Source organism: Carassius carassius, chromosome 32, assembly GCF_963082965.1.
Source record: "Carassius carassius chromosome 32, fCarCar2.1, whole genome shotgun sequence".
NCBI lineage: Eukaryota > Metazoa > Chordata > Actinopteri > Cypriniformes > Cyprinidae > Carassius > Carassius carassius.
This window is the reverse complement of record NC_081786.1, coordinates 10,382,567-10,405,116: the sequence shown is the minus strand read 5'-3', so window position 1 is coordinate 10,405,116 and position 22,550 is coordinate 10,382,567. Positions and strand designations below refer to the sequence as shown.

At 40.7% G+C, this 22,550-nt stretch overlaps 1 protein-coding gene across 2 annotated transcripts; it reads left to right on the top strand.

The window, feature by feature from the left end:
- Nucleotides 1–1,841: 1,841 nt before the first annotated feature.
- Nucleotides 1,842–22,375, top strand: LOC132113203 (deleted in malignant brain tumors 1 protein-like). Of its 2 annotated transcripts, XM_059521021.1 has the most exons (13): nucleotides 1,842–1,901; nucleotides 2,285–2,441; nucleotides 8,245–8,429; nucleotides 9,562–9,660; nucleotides 9,817–9,858; nucleotides 10,210–10,308; nucleotides 10,465–10,506; nucleotides 10,858–10,956; nucleotides 11,114–11,155; nucleotides 11,467–11,642; nucleotides 11,804–12,195; nucleotides 12,815–13,059; nucleotides 22,233–22,375. In XM_059521021.1, exons 1-13 carry the CDS (start codon nucleotides 1,853–1,855, stop codon nucleotides 22,238–22,240), a joined length of 1,635 nt encoding a protein of 544 aa, XP_059377004.1. In that variant the 5' UTR covers nucleotides 1,842–1,852; the 3' UTR covers nucleotides 22,241–22,375. The 2 variants fall into 2 exon arrangements, with proteins under 2 accessions (XP_059377004.1, XP_059377005.1); XM_059521022.1 differs by lacking the exons at nucleotides 9,817–9,858; nucleotides 10,210–10,308; nucleotides 10,465–10,506; nucleotides 10,858–10,956.
- Nucleotides 22,376–22,550: the final 175 nt, after the last annotated feature.

Here is a 22,550-nt window from a genome sequence, read left to right as displayed (position 1 = left end):
GGCTGTATCTTATCTCAGGCTACTGGATGACAAAGGAGAAGTGAATGTTGCATTTGCTGACAGTACTCTGACAGTACAACAGCACTGAAATACATAAGCCATAAAAAAAAAAAGATTGTTAATGGAGTGTTGAGGGTGGGCGGGAGACTAAGTCTTTATCAGAAATAAAATATTCAGCAATTTTACCAAAATCATGTCATGTTTCAAAAATGATTCTCTAGCATGTACATGAAAAGGCACTGGATTCCTCATACTAGCTCAGCTTCCAGGGAAAGTAATTCACCAATGAAAGGATCACAAAGCCAGGTGAGCACAATTCCCAGATCTGCCTGCTGAAAGAACTTCTGTAGAAACCTGCTCTGCCACAGTCTATAGGCCCTCTTCTTCTCCACAGGCCTAGCCCTCGATCCCTCCCCACATCCCCCATTCCACCTTTGCTACACTATCCTCCTGAAAGACAACAATGTAATGACCTCAAATAATCACAATCAAGGAAAAAGCGAAGCAAAATGACATAAAGGTAAATAACATCTGAAACTGTTTGTTAAATGACTATTTTTAAACAGGCTTTGCATTTTCAATGTCAAGTGTATTGTAATTAGCGATTCATTAAATTTTGAAGAGGATTTGTTATATGTGACTATCATTGGTTAAAGTTTCGTAATCCATAAGGTCTATTTTAAGACATTACTGTGTTAAAAATTAAATGTGCATCATAAAAGATTTTTGAGATTTGAGAATTGCTCTGCGTCTCCTGTTATGCATCAAAGCCCACATTATAGTTAACCATTCAAATTCATGGCTTGGATAAACTGTACACAATGTGTGCGTGACTACAATAAAATTGTGAGATTATTATTCCCTTTTTGAATAAATTCCTCAATGACTAAAATTGGCCACGTCTATTAGATTACACGTTTTAATTATTTTTGAAAATCATTTTAAAATTGTTTATTATTATTATTACTATTGAATATTTATTTTCCTGGTTTAGTATATTGCTCTTGTAAGTAAATAGTAGTGGCTGGGACAGACTTTCAGTGTCATCTTCATTTTTCATTTTTAAATTATACAATCTAATCCTGTTTTTGTGAAATAAACCTTCTTCTGAGCCTGTTTGCGCTAATAGATCTTTTGCTATGACCGCAACTCCAGGATTAACTACGAAGAACCTAACAATCCTAGATCATGTGAAATCATCAACAAAATCCCTGGACTTTTGGTTTGCGTTTTTGTTTTCTGCAACCCACTCATTAAACTGGGGGCTCTATCACGTGTGCTTTGTGTAGATTCTTTGTATTTGTTTTTGCACCTCGTTTGTTTTCTTTGTTACTTTAAGAAGAAAACCTGCAACTAAATCCTTATCTCAGCCTGCTTTCTTCTGCACATAACAGAAAGTAGCGCTGGTTATGCAGCATTTAACAGTCTAATGTTTTCAAATAATCGCTGTCGTACATAGTACATATCTCAGACCATTCATTTCTTTTGGGTAACTGGCGCTACTTTCATGTCATATGGCTTAGGCTACTCTCTCTTTTATTTCATACATTAATTTAATATTTTTGTGAAACTGGACATATTTTTTGTAATGTAATATTAACAACTTTGATCAACTTTGTGTACAATATAACTTCATTAACAATTACTTCATAATCACAAACATTGAGTCAACAGAAATATTGATAAATTAATACACACAATACACTAAAAATGCATATTATGCAACTTTCCATGATTGTGCTGATCTATATAGCTTTTTCTGTTCATGTGTCATAAGGACCTCCCCCTTGTCATTTTAAATATATAAGTGATGGTTGAAAATTTAAAAAACAAACTTCATCAGAAGAGAAAGATGAAGGCTCTGAGGCTCCTTCTCTGTCTGTTTCTTACTGCCTTTCAAGGTAAGATTATTGTTCACTGAAGACTGAATATTGTACTGAATTTGCAATATTTCAAAACCAGTTGCTAGTTTGAACATCATGTGTTTCACTCAAGTGATACACAAAATGTATAGTTCATAAAGCTAACTCTGTAATCATGAATAGGAAAAAAAAACATTAAATACATGGCACATATATGTGTGTGTGTGTGTGTGTGTGTGTGTGTGTGTGTGTGTGTAACATGGCTATAGATGTTTGAATAATGCTGAACATCAATTCACGTGATATATTTATTTTGTTTTTATAACTGGCTGCATTTCACTAAATGTTCCATCTATGTTTTTTTTCTCTCCACAAGTGAGTCTTCGTGTTAAATTATGATGATCTTTTTCTCTGTTTTCCAGATCTATGTGCACAATCATGTGGTGGCCAAATAACAAATAGGAGGGGTGATTTATCCAGTCCCCGGTACCCTAATAACTACCCTGATAACTCACGATGCACCTGGACCATTCATAGCACAGAGAGAATGAAAGTGTCACTGACCTTCAACAGTGTTTCGTAAGAAAAATTCATTATCTACTGCCATCTCTATATTTTTTTACTTCAGATTTTTGGCATAGGGATATAATTATGTAATTTAAAGGCCATCTTTCAATTTAATGTATAACTTAATTTATACAGAATCTTCTATGAAAAGACATACATAAGAATACATATGTTTTACAACACCCACGGGCAGAAATTAAGAAAAAAGTGTACCTATTCTAAGCTACACTCCAAAAAAATGACTTTTCCCAGAAAATGCGTCATATGACGTAACAACAGTCAAACATAGGCGCTGCCGCCTTGGTTCTCAGTGTGGGTTTAGGTCATGGGTGCCCAACCCTGCTCCTGGCGATCGACTGTCCAGCAAAGTTTAGCACCAATCCTAATCAAACACATCTGCCTTTAATTTTTAGTGAGCCTGAAGACCTTAATTAGTTGCTTCAGGTGTGTTTGATTAGGATTGGAGCTGAACTTTGCAGGACAGTCGATTGTCAGGGGTAGTGTTGAGCACCCCGGGTTTACGCAGTCTGAGAGGTGTTAACAGAAAAGAGAGTTTGTCGTTATCGTTATTATGATAGGTTTTTGTAACAATGACTGTATTTACATGAACAGCATATTCCCGTCCTAACCGGAATACTAACTGCTTTCATACACGTACTCCGCAGTACATGCGAGCTCATTTACATAATGTCCATCGGAAATACTAAGAGGGGAGTAGTATAACAGCCGGTTAAGTTCGGAATTCCAGCTGGCCGGTTACGTTGTTCAGATATACGGCCCAAACGCTTGACATCTGCAGAAGCAGAACATGCGGACACCTAGGTCTAAAAGCAGTTACTGATTAAAAATCAGTTAGCAATTTCTACAAAATTTCACGATAAATTATGTTGTGCAGAAATGCACAGCATTTCCATCCCTGTCCAGAACTAGCTGACCGTCACAGATGTAAGCTATAGCCTACAGCCTACAGCATTCATTTAAAATCTGGGATCTAAATTAAACATTTTAAGACACATGTTGCTGGCATTGATGGTGACAATCTACATGGATGCTTGATGTCGACAGCAATATTGCTAAATATGATTTATTAAAGATACTGCATTGTGATAAACATGGAGACAACGTTAGCCACAATTAGCTATAGCCTGTGGTCACTCCACTGATTCTCCTCACACCACAACTCTATCTCTCTCTTCTGTCCATTTACCATTCTCCTTAACTCTGCCTGACCCCTCTCTCGCCTAGGTGGCTCATAATTAAATGGCAATGGCCCATCGTAAGAGTTGACATTAACCCCAACTGCAACCTCTTCACTGTCTGACTCCATTATGAAGAGATGATATTTACCGGCCGTTGCCTCACTTCCGATCAGAGCGTTTTTTGACAGCAGAAGTAATTTTACTAACAATTTGTTTTAAAAAAACTTTTTTAATGCACATTTATGCTTAATTTCTTCACGGAAATCAAGTTCCTACACTATTTATCTACACGTTCATTCACAGGGATCTTCAACTTGAAAGATGGGCTTTAATCTCTTAATTTATGAGGTGAAACATTTTCTCAAGGAAAAAAAAGGTAAAAAAAAAAGTTTGTGGAGCATCTGTTACGGAGTGAACAGAGGAAAAGTGTGGATCCATATGCAAGGCTTCTAATCCACAATAAACAGGATTAAACTAGACTTTGACTCAGAAAACTCAGAATTGCTCCATCACTTGGAGAGCAATAAAAGCTAAACAGTACTTGGTGATCAGGAAGAAGACGTCCATGGCTTATAAATTGTGTTTGATTGGTTGCAGCTCTGTGTGTAATCAGTGCAATGGATGATGGCAAATGTAGTCTTGTCACGATCATTAGATGAAGTGCCCATGAACTTCAGTAGAGGGCACTCCACTCAGGACCATTCCACCCATCAACCACCAGATGTCACTTGGACACTAGCACCTCTCATACTGTTGCACCACACCCGAACTACATTACCCATGAGTCACTGCATCACAATCACCCTGCCACACCTGCACCTCATTCATCAGCCAATTTCCTTGTCACACCTGCACCTCATTTACACACACATAAAAGCAGCACACTCACTCTCACTCACTGCGAAGTCTTGTATAGCCTGTCTAGCATTTCCGAGCGTTTTCCCTTGTGTTTGTTTTTCCCCATGTCTGATCTTGGATTGTGTAACCGACTCTGATTCTCTGCTGCCTGCCCCGATCTCTGCTTGTTACCGTTAATGATTCTGGATATCCCTAACACAACTGACGCCATTCCTGATTTCTGCCTGTATGAACATTCTCTTAATAAAATTCTGCACATGGATCCGAACGCCTCTGACTCCTCGTTACAGAAGACTTCACCATACCAGGATCCAGCAGCCCGGTATGCTCTCGTTACTGAGATATCTGTTCCCACTTCAAGGTCAGCATATCAACTCTCCCACTCTATCGTTGACCCAGTAGATCAGCTATTGCACCTTCGTCAAGGAGCCCTATCTACTGAAGAGTATGTTCAACAGTTCTGTGAGCTATCATATCAAGTACAGTACTATGATGAAGTTTTGTTTAAGGACTTGTTCCGTTTTGGACTCAGTGAACCAACTAAATCATTGTTACCTGGAGGGGATTTTAAGGGCAGTTTAAGGGACATCATGGACTATATACTGATATTATGTGACTCTCCGTTCACTGTGGGAGAGGCGGAGGACAGCATTGAAGCCCCAAAGTCTCTACACAAAATGGCCGCCAGCCCAGCGCCACTGCACAAGATGACCGCCAGCCCAACGCCGCTGCACAAGATGGCCGCCAGCCCAGTGACGCTGCACAAGATAGCCACCAGCCCAGCGCCGCTGCACAAGATAGCCGCCAGCCCGGAGCAGCTGCGCAATATGCCAGCCGCAGTTGATCTTCCAGAGTCAAGTCAGGTCCCCGTCGACTTTCCAGAGTCAAGTCAGGTCCCCGTCGACTTTCCAGAGTCAAGTCAGGTCCCCGTCGACTTTCCAGAGTCAAGTCAGGTCCCCGTCGACTTTCCAGAGTCAAGTGAAACAACAGTTAAACTACATGAGTCTAGTCAGGTCACCGTTGATCAGGTCCCTGTTGATTTCCCGGAGTCTAGTCAGGTCACCGTTGACCATCCAGAGTCAGGTCAAGTCTCCGCTGACCATCCAGAGTCATGTCAAGTCACCATTAACACCCATGAGTCAAGTAAAACCACAGTTAAACTTCACGAGCCAAAGCAAGTCACCGATGATCTTCATGAGCAAAGTCAAGTCACCATTAACCTCCGTGAACTAAGTCAAGTCACAGTTGATCTTCAGGAACCAAGTCAAGTCACAGTTGATCTTCAGGAACCAAGTCAAGTCACAGTTGATCTTCAGGAACCAAGTCAAGTCACAGTTGATCTTCAGGAACCAAGTCAAGTCACAGTTGATCTTCAGGAACCAAGTCAAGTCACAGTTGATCTTCAGGAACCAAGTCAAGTCACAGTTGATCCTCAGAAACCAAGTCAAGTTCCAGTTGATCCTCATGAGCACAGTCAAGTCACCAACGATCTTCATGAGCACAGTCAAGTCACCAATGATCTTCATGAGCAAAGTCAAGTCACCAATGATCTTCATGAGCAAAGTCAAGTCACAATTAACCAACTAGGTCAAGTCACAGTTGATCCTCAGGAACCAAGTCAAGTCACCAACGATCTTCATGAGCACAGTCAAGTCACCAATGATCTTCATGAGCAAAGTCAAGTCACCAGTAACCCCCGTGAACTAAGTCAAGTCACAGTTGATCCTCAGGAACCAAGTCAAGTCACCAACGATCTTCATGAGCACAGTCAAGTCACCAATGATCTTCATGAGCAAAGTCAAGTCACCAATGATCTTCATGAGCAAAGTCAAGTCACCATTTACCTCCATGAACTAAGTCAAGTCACAGTTGATCCTCAGGAACCATGTCAAGTCACCAACGATCTTCATGAGCACAGTCAAGTCACCACAGATCTACCAGAGCCTCGTCACATCTCAGCCGAGCTCCCAGAGCCTCCTCACATCTCAGACCTCTTGTCCTATCCTTTCACGGCCATGGAGGCCGTCTATGAGCTCTCAATCATTCCGGTCAGGGCTACGGAGACCTTCCACCAACTCTCTGTCTGTCCTGTCATGGCCATGGAGGTCCTCCATGAACTCACCGCCTACCCTGTCATGGCCACGGAGGCCAGCTACCATCTCATCACGGCCACAGAGGCGGCTATTAACCTGTTTATGTTCTCTGTTTCAGTCCCACCTGAGCAGACTTGCTCTCCTGCGCCATCGACTCCACTGTGGTGGTCCTCTGCTCCGCCCTGGTGGGCTTCTGTCCCGTCTGCTCGGCTGTGGTGGTCCTCTGCTCCGCCCTGGTGGGCTTCTGTCCCGTCTGCTCGGCTGTGGTGGTCCTCTGCTCTGCCCTGGTGGGCTTCTGTCCCGTCTGCTCGGCTGTGGTGGTCCTCTGCACCGCCCTGGTGGGCTTCTGTCTCGTCTGCTCAGCTATGGTGGTCCTCTGCTCCACCCTGGTGGGCTTCTGTCCCGTCTGCTCGGCTGTGGTGGTCCTCTGCTCCGCCCTGGTGGGCTTCTGTCCCGTCTGCTCGGCTGTGGTGGTCCTCTGCACCGCCCTGGTGGGCTTCTGTCTCGTCTGCTCAGCTATGGTGGTCCTCTGCTCCGCCCTGGTGGGCTTCTGTCCCGTCTTCTCAGCTGTGTTGGTCCTCTGCTCCACCCTGGTGGGCTTCTGTCCCATCTTCTCGGCTGTGGTGGTCCTCTACTCCTCCCTGGTGGGCTCCAGCTCCACCTGCTCTGCTTTGGTGGGCTCCCACGCCACCTGCTCTGCCTTGGTGGACCCTTGTTCCCGAGTTTAATCCTGTTCCCGAGTTAAACCCATGGCGGGCCCCTGTTTCCTATGTCAGGCCCAGGAGGGGCTCCTGTTTTCCCGAGTAAGGCCCAGGAAGGGCTCCAGTTCTGGCTGCTCTGCCCCGGTCCCCGACCACTGCACTTCCTCATGGACCTAGCCCTCCATTCCTCCTCCTGTTCCGCTTTCGCTCCACCGCCCTCCTAGATTGTTTTGAGCGTCTGGAAGCCGCTCCTTTGGGGGAGGGGGCTATGTCACGATCATTAGATGGAGTGTCCATGAACTTCAGTAGAGGGCACTCCACTCAGGACCATTCCACCCATCAACCACCAGATGTCACTTGGTCACTAGCACCTCTCATACTGTTGCACCACACCCGAACTACATTACCAATGAGTCACTGCATTACAATCACCCTGCCACACCTGCACCTCATTCATCAGCCAATTTCCTTGCCACACCTGCACCTCATTTACACACACATAAAAGCAGCACACTCACTCTCACTCACTGCGAAGTCTTGTATAGCCTGTCTAGCATTTCCAAGCGTTTTCCCTTGTGTTTGTTTTTCCCATGTCTGATCTTGGATTGTGTAACCGACTCTGATTCTCTGCTGCCTGCCCCGATCTCTGCTTGTTACCGTTAATGATTCTGGATATCCCTAACACACCTGACGCCGTTCCTGATTTCTGCCTGTATGACCATTCTCTTGATAAAATTCTGCACATGGATCCGAACGCCTCTGACTCCTCGTTACAAGTCTGGGGTTGTGTGGTGTGAGAGTCAATGTAACTAGAAGGCAACATCTGGTGGCAAACAGACAGAAAACCACGGACAGGATTTGTGACAGGATTCATGTTTTGAAATAGTCTGTGACCAAAGTATTAATTTGGTTTAAAAAACATATTTGCATTTGTTTTCTCTCTCATCTCTTTTTGCTGCTGTAGTTTGGAAACATGCTGTGATTACATCAAAGTATATGATGGTCCTTCAACCTCCCACCCCTTACTGGGAGAAATACGGGAGTACAGGAGCCAGTCTTTCAAATCCAGCAACAATGATCTGACTGTGTATTTCTACAGTGACAGCAGTTCAACAAGCAAAGGATTTCATGCAAACTGGGTCTTTGTAGGTAAGCAAATAAAAAAGACAAATAGAAATAATTTCACTTTTCAAACAATACTAGAATGAATGCTCAATTACAACATTGTTTTTTGTACATGCATTCAACACTGAGTTTAGTTTTATCCCTGAACAAATAAATGGTTCTTTTTATTAACCGAATCAAGAATATAATAAATATAACCAAATGAATGTCCGAGGTGATTCTTCTTTGTGAAACATAAAATAATTACTTTAAAACCTCAAACCATAACTTTTTATAAATTTAAAATGATCCTAAATCCATTTTTGAGCATGTACTTAACCAGCAGTGTTACTATATCCTTAAATAGACCAGATTCATGACTGTAAGCTTGTAATAATGTGTTCTAGTGGTAGGTTTTCAAGGGAAATACTAGCTTGCAGCTGTTTGTCTTTGTGTCATTACATCACGTCTGTATATATAAAGGAGTCCCAGCTAGACTATATTGCATGTGAGGATTCTGTAGGTGGTGGATTGTTTGTAGCTTCTTCTTACAGCAGCTGGAACAATTAAACCTGTCCTTTTAGAATGAGTTCTAAGGAACATTAAATTGCTCTTTGCAGTTAAAAGAACAATTTCTTTCTTTTTTTAATCATACATTTTACAATTTATGTTTCTTTCTCAGAAGTATTTAAAAAATAATTTATAGAACCAAGGAAGCAGAACTAATTAGGTTAATTTAAATGGAGAAAATAATTGTTTAATTTATGACAATGTTGTTGTTGTTTTTTTCAAATAAGTGTAGATGACATTTATACTTAGTGAAAATAGTGGCAGATACTATTTGCACCTCTGTATTGTAATGCTACATTATAAAATATGTTATACACATATTATATGTAATTATAACATTGATGATACATGAGTATATTCATTAAAGTTTAAACGGATGCTGGCTTATTGGGACAATATCATCCCTACCCCTACCCATGGACACATTCTTATTAAACACCTGTTAGGCATAAGTACCAGACATTGGTGGGTGGAGTTTGTGTAAATGGCATCTACCAACAAGGTGGGCTATTTGCACTTAGGAATAAATAGAATAGTATAAACAGACACTGTTACCGTTTACATCCTGACTCATAATATTATAATAATACATTTATTTGATCATTAGATTCCAATTCATGCAGGAATAACTGCGGATACTCCCGTGGCAGTTGTTCATGTGACTACTCCTGTCGGTACTACAGTAACTGTTGTTCCGACTACAGCTGTGAGTTCCTTTTTATCAGACACTTCAAGATCAGTCACTACACACAAATCTCTCTGGTATTGAGCAGAAGGTTATGCATTCTTTCAATTTATTTCCAGAAACTGAGTTGACTTCCTGATGTTTTTTCATGTAGATCTATCCTTTTCCTTTAAACAGATTACTGCTCAAGTACAACCAGTTTGCCACAGCCTACAACAGGTAAACCTATGATTCTATTATTTGTTGGTCAAATTCAAACCTGTCCCATGTATCCTGCATTTGGGAGGCTGATCTCCCTGAAGTAGTCACAGACTTACTGTATTAATAACCATACACGTGATATTGGCTTTACAGAAATTTCCACTGGATCATGGATCACAGGTAAATTCAATTTAACATTGTGTAAAATACTAGGCATAAATATCTGACATTATTGTGTGAGGTTTATGTAAATAGTCTCTGCCAACAAGGCAAGCTATTTTTACATAGTGTAAATAGACAACCCGTTAATTTATTATGATTCCCATCCTGACTCATAATAATCCAAGAATACATTTTTCTTATTATTAGATTACAATTCATGCATGAATAACTGCGGATACTCCCATGGCAGTTGTTCATGTGAATACTCCTGTTGGTACTACAGTAACTGTTGTTCCGACTACAGCTGTGAGTTCCTTTTTATCAGACACTTCAAGATCAGTCACTACACACAAATCTCTCTGGTATTGAGCAGAAGGTTATGCATTCTTTCAATTTATTTCCAGAAACTGAGTTGACTTCCTGATGTTTTTTCATGTAGATCTATCCTTTTCCTTTAAACAGATTACTGCTCAAGTACAACCAGTTTGCCACAGCCTACAACAGGTAAACCTATGATTCTATTATTTGTTGGTCAAATTCAAACCTGTCCCATGTATCCTGCATTTGGGAGGCTGATCTCCCTGAAGTAGTCACAGACTTACTGTATTAATAACCATACACGTAATATTGGCTTTACAGAAATTTCCACTGGATCATGGATCACAGGTAAATTCAATTTAACATTGTGTAAAATACTAGGCATAAATATCTGACATTATTGTGTGAGGTTTATGTAAATAGTCTCTGCCAACAAGGCAAGCTATTTTTACATAGTGTAAATAGACAACCCGTTAATTTATTATGATTCCCATCCTGACTCATAATAATCCAAGAATACATTTTTCTTATTATTAGATTACAATTCATGCATGAATAACTGCGGATACTCCCATGGCAGTTGTTCATGTGAATACTCCTGTTGGTACTACAGTAACTGTTGTTCCGACTACAGCTGTGAGTTCCTTTTTATCAGACACTTCAAGATCAGTCACTACACACAAATCTCTCTGGTACTGAGCAAAAGGCTATGCATTATTTCAATTTATTTCCAGAAACTGAATTGACTTCCTAATGTTTCTTTCATTAAGATTTATCCTTTTTCTTTATACAGATTACTGCTCAAGTACAACCATTTCGCCACGACCTGCAAAAGGTACAACTATTATTCTCTTATTTTTATGTCAAACTTTCCTTAGCTTTTCTGCATGTAGAGGGAGGCTCATTTTCCTGTAGCAGTCACACACTTATTAATAACCATATACATATTAATGGCTTCATTGGGTATGCCAGTTTCTCACATTAAAAGCTCCCTCCTACAAGTGAAGCAAAACTAGTTTTTAATTTCCTCTCAGTAAAATTAAAAAATACAATAAAAAGGGGTACAAACATCTTTGTCTTTTTGAATTTAAATAAATACTTTAAACATGCAAAATGACATTGAGGGATGAAACTCTTGTATTGCAGAACATGTGAATTGTTCCTCAGACAACATGACCATTGTCATTCAGAGGTCTTACCTGAATTCACTCGGGTTGAATGGAAGTGACCTTTATGTGAATGACCATCTTTGCAGACCCACTATTAGCAGTTCTGAAGTTATGTTCAGCTTCCCACTTAATGCTTGTGGAACCGTCAAAGAGGTATGATCTTACACATATGCCAGAATTGAAAACTAGTAGCTGCTTATCAGCTTTTAATGCATGAATTTTCTTTGTCAGATTAGTTAGACACCCTAACTGCATGCATTGTTGGGAGGCATGTTTACCAAAAAACATCACTCTCTCTCTTTCTTTTTCTTTAGATGATGAATAGTAATGTGTCCTACTACAACAATGTGCGGGCTTCTCAGTCTCGATCGGGTCAAATCACTCGTCAGTCACAGTTCCTGCTACGCGTGGGCTGCCGAATGGAGCCAGACACCATGGTGCAGATATTCTACAAGGCCAGGGAGAACATCAATGCCAACATCACAGGAACGGGCCACTTTGGGGCCAACATAGCCTTCTACTCATCCAGCAATTTCGACCGGAAAATTTATGACTCTCCATTTGAAGTAAACCTGAATCAGCTTCTGTACATTCAGGTCGCACTAAACAGGCCTGACAACAGTCTGGATCTCTTTCTGGACACCTGTGTAGCGTCTCCAAATCCCAATGACTTCAAAGATCGCTCCTATGACCTGCTGCGTAATGGGTGAGACGTTTTCATTTTTAGGGGCTGTTTACACCACAATGTTTTCAGCCAAAAATTTTAAACTTTTTATGCATTTTGACTGTTTGTTTTGGGGACTGAAAATGCATATTTTTGAAAACAGATTTCAAAGTGCAAGTTTCTGAAAAAGGCACTGTTATCATTTCCGTGTAAACATCCAATACAGAAATCTTTGAAAACATGACATCATGAGTGTGTGTAGTACATGGTAGAAGTGGGCGATATGAGCTAAAATTCATATCACAATATTTTACACTGTCCAGGTGATATCGATATTATATTGTGATATAAAACAAATATATAATTACAGTCTGGAGAAGAGAAAGCTGTCGTGTATACATGAAACTTACAAAAATAAAATAACGCAAGAGAAAAACTTTTCTGTTTGTTGCATTAACTATATCTTAAATGTAAAAGTAGCCTCAAATGTGACTCCAACATCATATGCAACAGTAGAATCATTTGGGGTGGGTAGACCGCATTAGTAAGAATTATTTTGCTCCTAGTCTAAATATGTTTTTTTGTTTTTTAATAGCAGTAATAGTTTGACTGTAGTTTTAATTGTATCCAAATTGTATTTCTCTTATTTTGTCATTTGTAGATGTCCCAGAGACAACACATATTATTCCTACACCAGCGGTCAGCACTACTATGCTCGGTTCAATTTCCAGGCTTTCAAGTTCCTCCAGACTCATGCCTATGTGTACCTGCAGTGTAAGGTGATCATCTGCCCTGATAACTATTACAACTCTCGCTGCCGCCAAGGTTGCCACTTCCGTCGCAAGAGATCCCTTGACAGCACCTACCACACCAATACTGTGACGCTGGGGCCAATCAAACTCAAAGGTCAGAGGTCTCTCTGAGTCACACAGATTTAAGGCAATGATTTACTCACCTTTATAGTGTTCCAAACCTATATACACTTTTACTTTTTCCATGGAGCAGAAAAGGAGGATTATGAAGATTCAGGTAGATGACGAGTAAATAAAGTAAATCAAATTTTTGGGTTAGCTATGCATTTTACTTTATCTTAAAACTTCTTTTTAAAAATAATATTTTAATTATGCAATAAGGTACTAGAAGCCATGATATATCACTTTTTGTTGTGCATAACAACACCCTAACAACGCCCTCAGCCATGACTATAGACCTTATAGACTATAACATTAACAGACTATGAACCAAGTGCAGCCATCTTTAGCACCCCTCAAGTACCTTATTGCTTTTACCACACAATACAAATAGTACAGCCAAAAGTACAAATATTATTTGTTACTTTTTAAAATTAAATCTGAGGTCCACTTATTATATTATCAAGATCCTTACATCAAAAACATCATATTTAAGAAGTAATAAACTGTTCTGTTTTCCGTTTTAACCCCACACATCAAAACGCTCTGTTTGAATTGATAGCTTTCGGTCAAGTGACCGGCTCGAAGACCTCGAGGACAAAAAATCCATAGAACTGCAGCACAAACCTATCAGTTTTCCATCTTTTTCACAGACTCAAATATTTAGACCACCTAAAAATAAAAAAAAAGGTATGTGAACAAAATTCAGGTTTTGGCCATTTGCAATCCATAGTAAGCACCTGCGGCAATATTTCAGTTATTAAACGGTGCGACAAACGTAAAAACACTTAAAGTGCCGTAATATATTTAAAACCGTAATATCAAAAGATCAAATCAATAACCACTATATTAATGATGCATAGTTTACATAGGCAAGCAGATGAGTAAGGAAGATTAACGCAATCCGCTTTATGATTCAGTGTTTTCCTTATAATGATTTTCTTTGGGAAACAATTTAACATATAGAGCATAAGGCTGTGGGAAACAAGCGGCTATGTGTTAGGTCAAAAATGCTTAAAGCTGCAGTCCGTAAGTTTTGCCTCTTTGTTGCCATCTGTTTGAAAACGTCTCGGGTTACGAATGTAACCATGGCGTAGGGAATGAGACACTGCGTTGTCTAGGGGTCGCTATGGGGAACACCTTGTCATGACCCTTGTCTGAAGCATATATTTAAAAAACACCAACTTGTTGGCCGGCAACAGCCTCTGACGTCACTACCGGCGCAACTATAAACAGGCACCAGGAGAACACTTCATTCATTTCTTCGTCTGAAGCTTGCGTCCGAAGCATGGCAGGAAGCTAGAGAACGCAGTGTCTCATTCCCTACTCAGGGAACCATGGTTACATTCATAACCCGAGACGTTCCCTTTCAAGGGAACTTCGAACTGTGTCCTCTAGGGGTCACTATGGGGAACAGTATACCCACGGCACCATGCTGAGGGGAGTGCAGGCCAGAATCATAGCGAACACTAAGTAACAACTCTACCATGTCCATGGGAGTTGCCCCTGGGACGTTTAGACAGCTGTCTGTGACATTACCCCTTACGGCCAAAAGGCCTAAGCTAAATACCCAACTTAATTGTTAGGGCCTCGGCCCGGGGTAGAACTGAAGGCTTGGAATCAGGAAAGATTCCTTTAAAGGGATACAGCTAAGAACCTAGCATTTTATACTAAGTCCTGCCCGTCACACAGGGGCTACCGCTAGCTTTCGCATAAGCTTGCTGAAAGAGCTGTCTCAACAGATCCCTAGTAGCAACACCCTGTTTAGATAGGTATCTGAGGATACATAGGTGGAGTGGCGCACAAGATGGGCTTTTACCAACTCAAGAAAGGGCACGAAACAACCACATTAAGCCCTCACCATATAGGATTTTAGAAAGAACACAGAATACTATGGTGTGTGAACTTACCACAGTGTGGATTTCAGAAAGTGTGCAAAGACTTCACGTACACACTAACCATAGCATAGCATGGATTTTCAAATACTGTTCTAAGGAGGGGCTCTCGTGGCACTCTGATAGAGCACCTCATAGATGGAATGGTGCATCTGAAAAACAGTATGTTTGAGAGTCATCAACTCGATCTGTGGAAATAATGCTGGAGTGCTCTGGGGAAAAAACAGAGAACTCAGTCTCATATGAAAGGACAACTCCGAGCTCAGAGTAGCACACTCATAGGTGACCCTTCTTGGAAAAGGGGGTCACTCCTAAACTACCACCCAAATACCCCCTCATGTTGAGGGAAGCGATGCTTGAAGTGTATAAACAAATACACACTGGCTGAATGGAGCCCAAGGAACCAACGTCTAATCATCTCAAGAAAGGGAATGAGGCGGAACACGTAACCCTCACCGTACAGGATTTCAGAAAGTGCACCACTTACCACTTACGTGGATTTTAGAAAGTGCGCAAAGTGTTCATGTGCACACTGACCACCATGTGGTTTACAAAAAGTACACAGAGCTAAACGTGTGCACCTAAAGGTTCCTAAGCATCGCAGAGGTGCTGAACCTCATGACCTCAGACCTGAACCTTCAAAAATGCATTTAGTAAACCAGACATCCCAAGTCTCCCGGAAGTTCCGGGAGTCTCCCGCATAGTGAAAGCGGCTCCCTGAGACCCGCAAATTAGTTAAAATCTCCCGGAATCTAGACCGAGCGAGCAAAAGCGCGCATGCGAAACAGATACTGTGTTTCAAACCGTGTAGCGCACGCACGGCGGAGAGGGAGCGAGAGACCTTGCGTGTGTGTGCTAATGTGCGTGTGTGCGAAGCGCATGTAAGACAGAGAGCATCCTGATTGGCCTGTTTCTGCAAATCAACCAATCAATTGTCAGTGTGGGCGGGCTTTTATCTCTTGTCCCGGACAAAATTAATCAGTTAGGTCTATCTAGAAACAGGAGCACCATTGGAGAGGGAGAGTGCCACAAAACAAAAAAAGTAGAAGACACATTTTACGGCAGACTACACGAAAGTGTACCCCTGTCTTATAGGTGTCAAACATAATGACAGTCTTGCTCAAGCATTGCCCATGGAGGGTTATATGACTTATTCTAGCTGCTGTGAGGAAAAAAAAGGCTATAAATGATTCACCACCTGCAGGATCCGCACATAAAATAGCCTATAGCAGTGGATCCCAACCACGTTCCTGGAGGCCCCCCAACACGGCATGTTTTCCATGTCTCCTTTATTCAAACACACCTTATCAAGTTCAGAGGTGGGTAGTAACGAGTTACATTTACTTCGTTACATTTACTTGAGTAATTTTTTGGGGTAACGAATACTTTTCGGAGTATATTTAAAGATGGGTACTTTATACTCTTACTTGAGTAAATTTTTGGGGGAAAATCTGTACTTTTACTTCGTTACTGTGGGCGACGCTCCTCTCGTTACTTTATCTTAATGCAATAAATGTTATAAATGCTTCAGTTTGTTCCAAACGCGCCGTCTACTTTTCTCTGGGCAATGAGCGATGCCCATTCGCGAATGATTCATTCTTTTGAGTCAATACTGTTCAAAGGCTTGATCAAACCAATTGGCAAACGAGTGAATTGGTTCATGAATCAGTTTGAATGAGTCGTTCAGTTCCCTGCCGCACGCGCTGAGCATCTGAAGTGGTTCACTCGGAGTTGTAACGTTTAAGAACAGAAAGAGCGTTGAAAACGTGGCTGGAACTGCACTGAATTGAAATCTGCAAAGGTTATTATTTGCTAGCGATGGAGATCCTTATTAGATGAACACCGCGTGTGCTGTCTACTGTTTAACAGGTAATAACTTGGGCTACATTCGATTACAGTACACGATACCACTGTGACATTAGTTTGTTGTACGTGTGTGGCTTATAACAGAGGGGAGTCAAGTTGAATGAAGCTTCCAAAAGACAAAAAATAGCCGATTAAGATTTTATTAATTTTAATACAATCACACTGGTGCAAGTCAGCTGCTAAATTCAGATCTGTGATCGCTTGCTGGCGCTTATAGGTGTCAAACATAATGACAGTCTTGCTCAAGCATTGCCCATGGAGGGTTATATGATTGCAAAAGGCATGTTGAGATGAGTTGACACGTTTAATTTCATCTGCATATTATTCAGGCTACTTGCCAAGGCTACATGAAAACAACCAACTCCTTAGACCTGTTTAAAGTTGCAATGGAAAATAAATAAAAGCAGTTTACATAAATTGTATAAGCAGATTATATAAATAGTAAAAGTAATCTACATATTTAAACATAATTAACGAATAATTACATAGGCCTATAGCTTATAGAAATAATATTTTATGCTTTTATATCTGTTAGGGACCACAACATGTTAGGGAGGCTAAGCGCAGGGAAGGCTGCTCCAATATATCTCAGTTCTCCCATTCAGATAGGCAAAGTCTCACTAAGAAGGTGACTACAGCTGAGATGTATGTCCTTCCTTTTTTTTGGGGGGGGGGTCACCTCCCTGAAATGACTTTTTGCAGGTTGGGATGTCTGGTAAACGAAGGACCTGAAAGCAGCGGAGCGCACCTTCGTCTCTCTGAACCTCTCAATCACCGTCTCATCGGAAATACCAAAAAGTTCAGAAGGCGAAACCTGAGCATCAAGAAGAAAGCCTTTTCTTTCTTCCCGATGTCTGCCAGGTTCTTCCACAGATGTCTCAGCTACCACCATGGCCACCATAGTTTTTGGCAGGGACGGCCTGCTTGGTAGCCTGGAGAAAGATCTGTGGTGCGGTGCAGCTCAGCTACTTGATCAGGAGAAAGGCCCTCGCCTTTATCCAGGTCTCTTAGCAGATCAGTCTGATATGCTTAAAACACCACCATTGTGTGTAATAAAGCCACAGCCTGACCTGCTGCTGAGTATGCCTTGCCATTTAAGCAAGATGTATTTCTTGAAAGGGCTTAGATGGCAAGGAGGGAGATTAAGAGAGGATGTCTCCCCACAGAAAGAAAGCTCTTTCAACAGGGGGCATCCTCTCATAGCCATTTTCGTGCATCGCTTCAATGTCGGCACAACTCTTATGCCGAAACCGATGGATGCGAGAAGAAAATGGCCTCTTTCATTTCTTTTTGATCTTTGTATGGAGATCACGCAGGAAATGGAAGGCTAACTTGAGCTGGAGGGCTATGGTCAGAAAGATAACACTCATCAAGGTTTTTTTTTGTTTTGTTTTTTTGTGGCCTCACAGCATCACCTTGTCAGTGTACTTTCATGGCAAGTCCAACTTTGCCATGGCGTGATCCATAACCTCCAACAGCTCTACATACGCAGGGCAGGAGAATTGAGAAGGCTCAGCCTCAGCTCCTTCACCATCCTCAAATATCTCCTGCTTTTCCTGGGTAAAAAACCCAGCAGAGCACTAACCTCAGTATCAGGATGTGTTAAAGATATAACATCATCCTCCCGAGACTCTCTGTCGTCCGCCGCCATTATGAGCGCGAAAGGGAAAGTCCCTCTTTAAACCATTCAGACAGATCCACCTGTATTCTCATGAGCTCATTCACCCAAACAAATGATGCAAAGATTGTGTGTGTCATCGGGTGTCAATTAACGCTGACACGGATGCACATTGTCTAAACGCTTGCTAGTAGTCACCATGATATACAGAGAAAGATCGCTCTTACCGGTTCTTTCAGATGCACGCTTCAGACAGAACAGTCAGTGTAGATGAAGAAGAGAATGACGTGTTCTCCTGGTGCCTGATTATAGTCGCGCCGGTAGTGACGCCAGAGGCTGTCGCCGGCCAACTAGTTGGTGTTTTTTCAATGTATGCTTCAAACACGTGTCACAACGAGGTGTTCCCCATAAGGACCCCTAGAGGATACAGTTCGAAGTTCCCTTGAAAGGGAACCTGTAATTGCAGCTGTGTGTGTGGAATTATCTCCCTTGCGTGAGTTGTGCTCCAACGCGGATGAATCTAATGTTTTGAGGAGTATGTGTGTGTGGCAGTCAGTCATCGCACAGGTGTGAATATTTACTGTACCTTGCAATCACAGATTCTAGCCTACATCTTAGAATATGTGACCCAAATAAGAATTTTCACTGGACATTGTCATCTGAACAAGTAACAAGTCTACCACGTTTGGTCTGACCAAGTGTAGCGATTGGTTAGAATCACATCAAACCATGCAAATTATTATTATTGTTAAACTTTTTTTCCAAATTCTTAATGATAACAACATCAGCATTGCATGACTATGTGTATAGTGTGTATCAGCATGTGATTTCAGTTTCACACAAACACATAATCCTTTCTGGATTACAATCTGCCATCAAAATCATAAAATGACTTATTCTAGCTGCTGTGAGGAAAAAAAAGGCTATAAATGATTCACCACCTGCAGGATCCGCACATAAAATAGCCTATAGCAGTGGATCCCAACCACGTTCCTGGAGGCCCCCCAACACGGCATGTTTTCCATGTCTCCTTTATTCAAACACACCTTATCAAGTTCAGAGGTGGGTAGTAACGAGTTACATTTACTTCGTTACATTTACTTGAGTAATTTTTTGGGGTAACGAATACTTTTCGGAGTATATTTAAAGATGGGTACTTTATACTCTTACTTGAGTAAATTTTTGGGGGAAAATCTGTACTTTTACTTCGTTACTGTGGGCGACGCTCCTCTCGTTACTTTATCTTAATGCAATAAATGTTATAAATGCTTCAGTTTGTTCCAAACGCGCCGTCTACTTTTCTCTGGGCAATGAGCGATGCCCATTCGCGAATGATTCATTCTTTTGAGTCAATACTGTTCAAAGGCTTGATCAAACCAATTGGCAAACGAGTGAATTGGTTCATGAATCAGTTTGAATGAGTCGTTCAGTTCCCTGCCGCACGCGCTGAGCATCTGAAGTGGTTCACTCGGAGTTGTAACGTTTAAGAACAGAAAGAGCGTTGAAAACGTGGCTGGAACTGCACTGAATTGAAATCTGCAAAGGTTATTATTTGCTAGCGATGGAGATCCTTATTAGATGAACACCGCGTGTGCTGTCTACTGTTTAACAGGTAATAACTTGGGCTACATTCGATTACAGTACACGATACCACTGTGACATTAGTTTGTTGTACGTGTGTGGCTTATAACAGAGGGGAGTCAAGTTGAATGAAGCTTCCAAAAGACAAAAAATAGCCGATTAAGATTTTATTAATTTTAATACAATCACACTGGTGCAAGTCAGCTGCTAAATTCAGATCTGTGATCGCTTGCTGGTGCTGAGCCAGAGATAGATGCGTTTATACCGCGCTGCGCATTATAACAAATCACACATGATTCTTTTGAGCTTATTAAAGCATTGGCCAATCAGAGGCGTTCAGATGAGTCATCGCTAAAATGCCGGTGCTTCCTTCACTCGCTCACTGACTGAATACCTCTTTCTGGCGAATTCTCTCGCAGGAACAACAAAGTGCAGATGTGTGTACGAATCTTTAATTAAGATATTGATTTCACAGTGTTAACAGTTTCAGTGATTTTAATGGGAGTTTCTGAGAGTGATTGAAATCTAGACTGTCAGTGAAAATTATCTTTAATAATGTAAATGTTATTTGCTCTCTTTCTGAACAATGAAAGATTAGTAGCAATATTTAAATCACATTAACTTTCAATGTTAAATTCACATTTAATATAAAGTCAGTCGTATTAAAAATATGTTATGGCATGACACCTATATCTGTTACTTAAGTAAACAGACAAGCTCTTATAATAAATTACATAAATTGGAGTAAAGGATGATGAAATATATACATTTATACACACACACATACATTACATACATTTTATCTATATATCTAAATAAAAATAGGCTCAGTATATATGACCCAAAGTAACTAGTAACTAACTACTTGAGTAGATTTTTTATCCGATACTCTTTTACTCTTACTCAAGTAACTATTCAAGACTACTTTTACTTGAGTAAATATTTCTAGAAGTACTTTTACTTTTACTTGAGTACAGTTTTTGGGTACTCTACCCACCTCTGATTAAGTTCATCAGCTCGTTAGTATAGACTCCAAGACCTGAAATGGGTGTGTTAGACAAAGGAGAAATGCAAAATGTGCAATGTTGGGGGGCCTCCAGGAATGTAGTTGGGAACCACTGGCCTATAGTAGCCAGAACAACTTCTTTATGTTTACAGACTTAAAGTAATGACGCAGTGCCATGCTCCAATTTCCCACAAAAACCTACCCATACCACTCAAATTAGAAAACATTATTATAAGGTTACCGTTACGAATCGGGTTAGGTGAAAGGTGAAAGTTTTGAAAACTAGCTGGTAATGTACTTGCTCAAATATTGATTATGGATCATTTTTAACCAAACGTTACGGACTGAGCTTTAAATAACTCAATACATATCAAACTACCTGTAAGACCAGACAAAGCGAAAGTGACCACGTAATGAAAACAGTTACTCACACTTGTGTAACTACATTACTATGGATCCAATATAGTCAGATGAAAATTCAGAATTGTGCCTTGTTTTTAAACAAATCCACGATAAAATGAAGTGAACAAAGGACCAAGTTCTTACTGATGCAGTCTGGATTTTCATTAAATAATAATCAAAATAATAGTGTCTACTAAGCCTTATCGTTTTGCATAATTAAGGGCGTGGCAACTTGAGTGACAGGTGGATTTTCTGCTGTCACCGCAGTCGAGATAGGCAGGTGTGGTTTCAGCAACCAGGTCCCGCCTTATTGCCCATTTTCATTTATCCGGGAGAGTCGCATGGTGATGCCATGGCAAGATGGCGACGGCCGCCTCTGCCCAATTTGAGCTTCAAAAAAGCTCTTCAGGATTCTTCGGGTGACTTCACAGACACTATGTCCATGTTTTTATACAGTCTATGTTCCAAACACAAAGCTACATCAACCTTCCTCCCGCATGTGGATGGGGAGGGGTGGGGGTTTAGGGCGTGGTCTCACAATTAAAATTGAACGATGCCGACATAACGCCCGCAGGGGTAACACATACTTTTAATTATTATTATTATTTTGTAAATTCATAATACATTACAATATTGATTGATTGGGTAAAATATATTAATATCTACACTTTGCATATAACATTTAATCGTATTAAAAGCATGTTTGACACATTGGTGTATAATTTTTTCCTGTGGCTTTTCTAGCTGTTCAAGCTTGAATTATTCTACTTAACCATGACTCTCTTTGCCATACTCCGCAGGAGCATAGGACAGCGACGCGCTTTCACAGACAGCATGAGAAGATGAAGGCAAAAGTGATTTAATCATCAGCTTTTTAATTTTTTGATTTGTATCATTAATCAGATCACATTAATATTACTAATGATGTATTATCCTTAATTCATTAAAGCAATTAATTAAAGCAGTCCTTCTTCAAATTCTTTGTCAAAGCACATTAAAATACAGTATAGTTATTTTTTATTTTGCTTTTATTTAAACAAGCAAGTCACTAATATAATAGTACAAATTAATAATAGTACAAATCATATATTACTATAAATCAACATTCAATTTTGCAT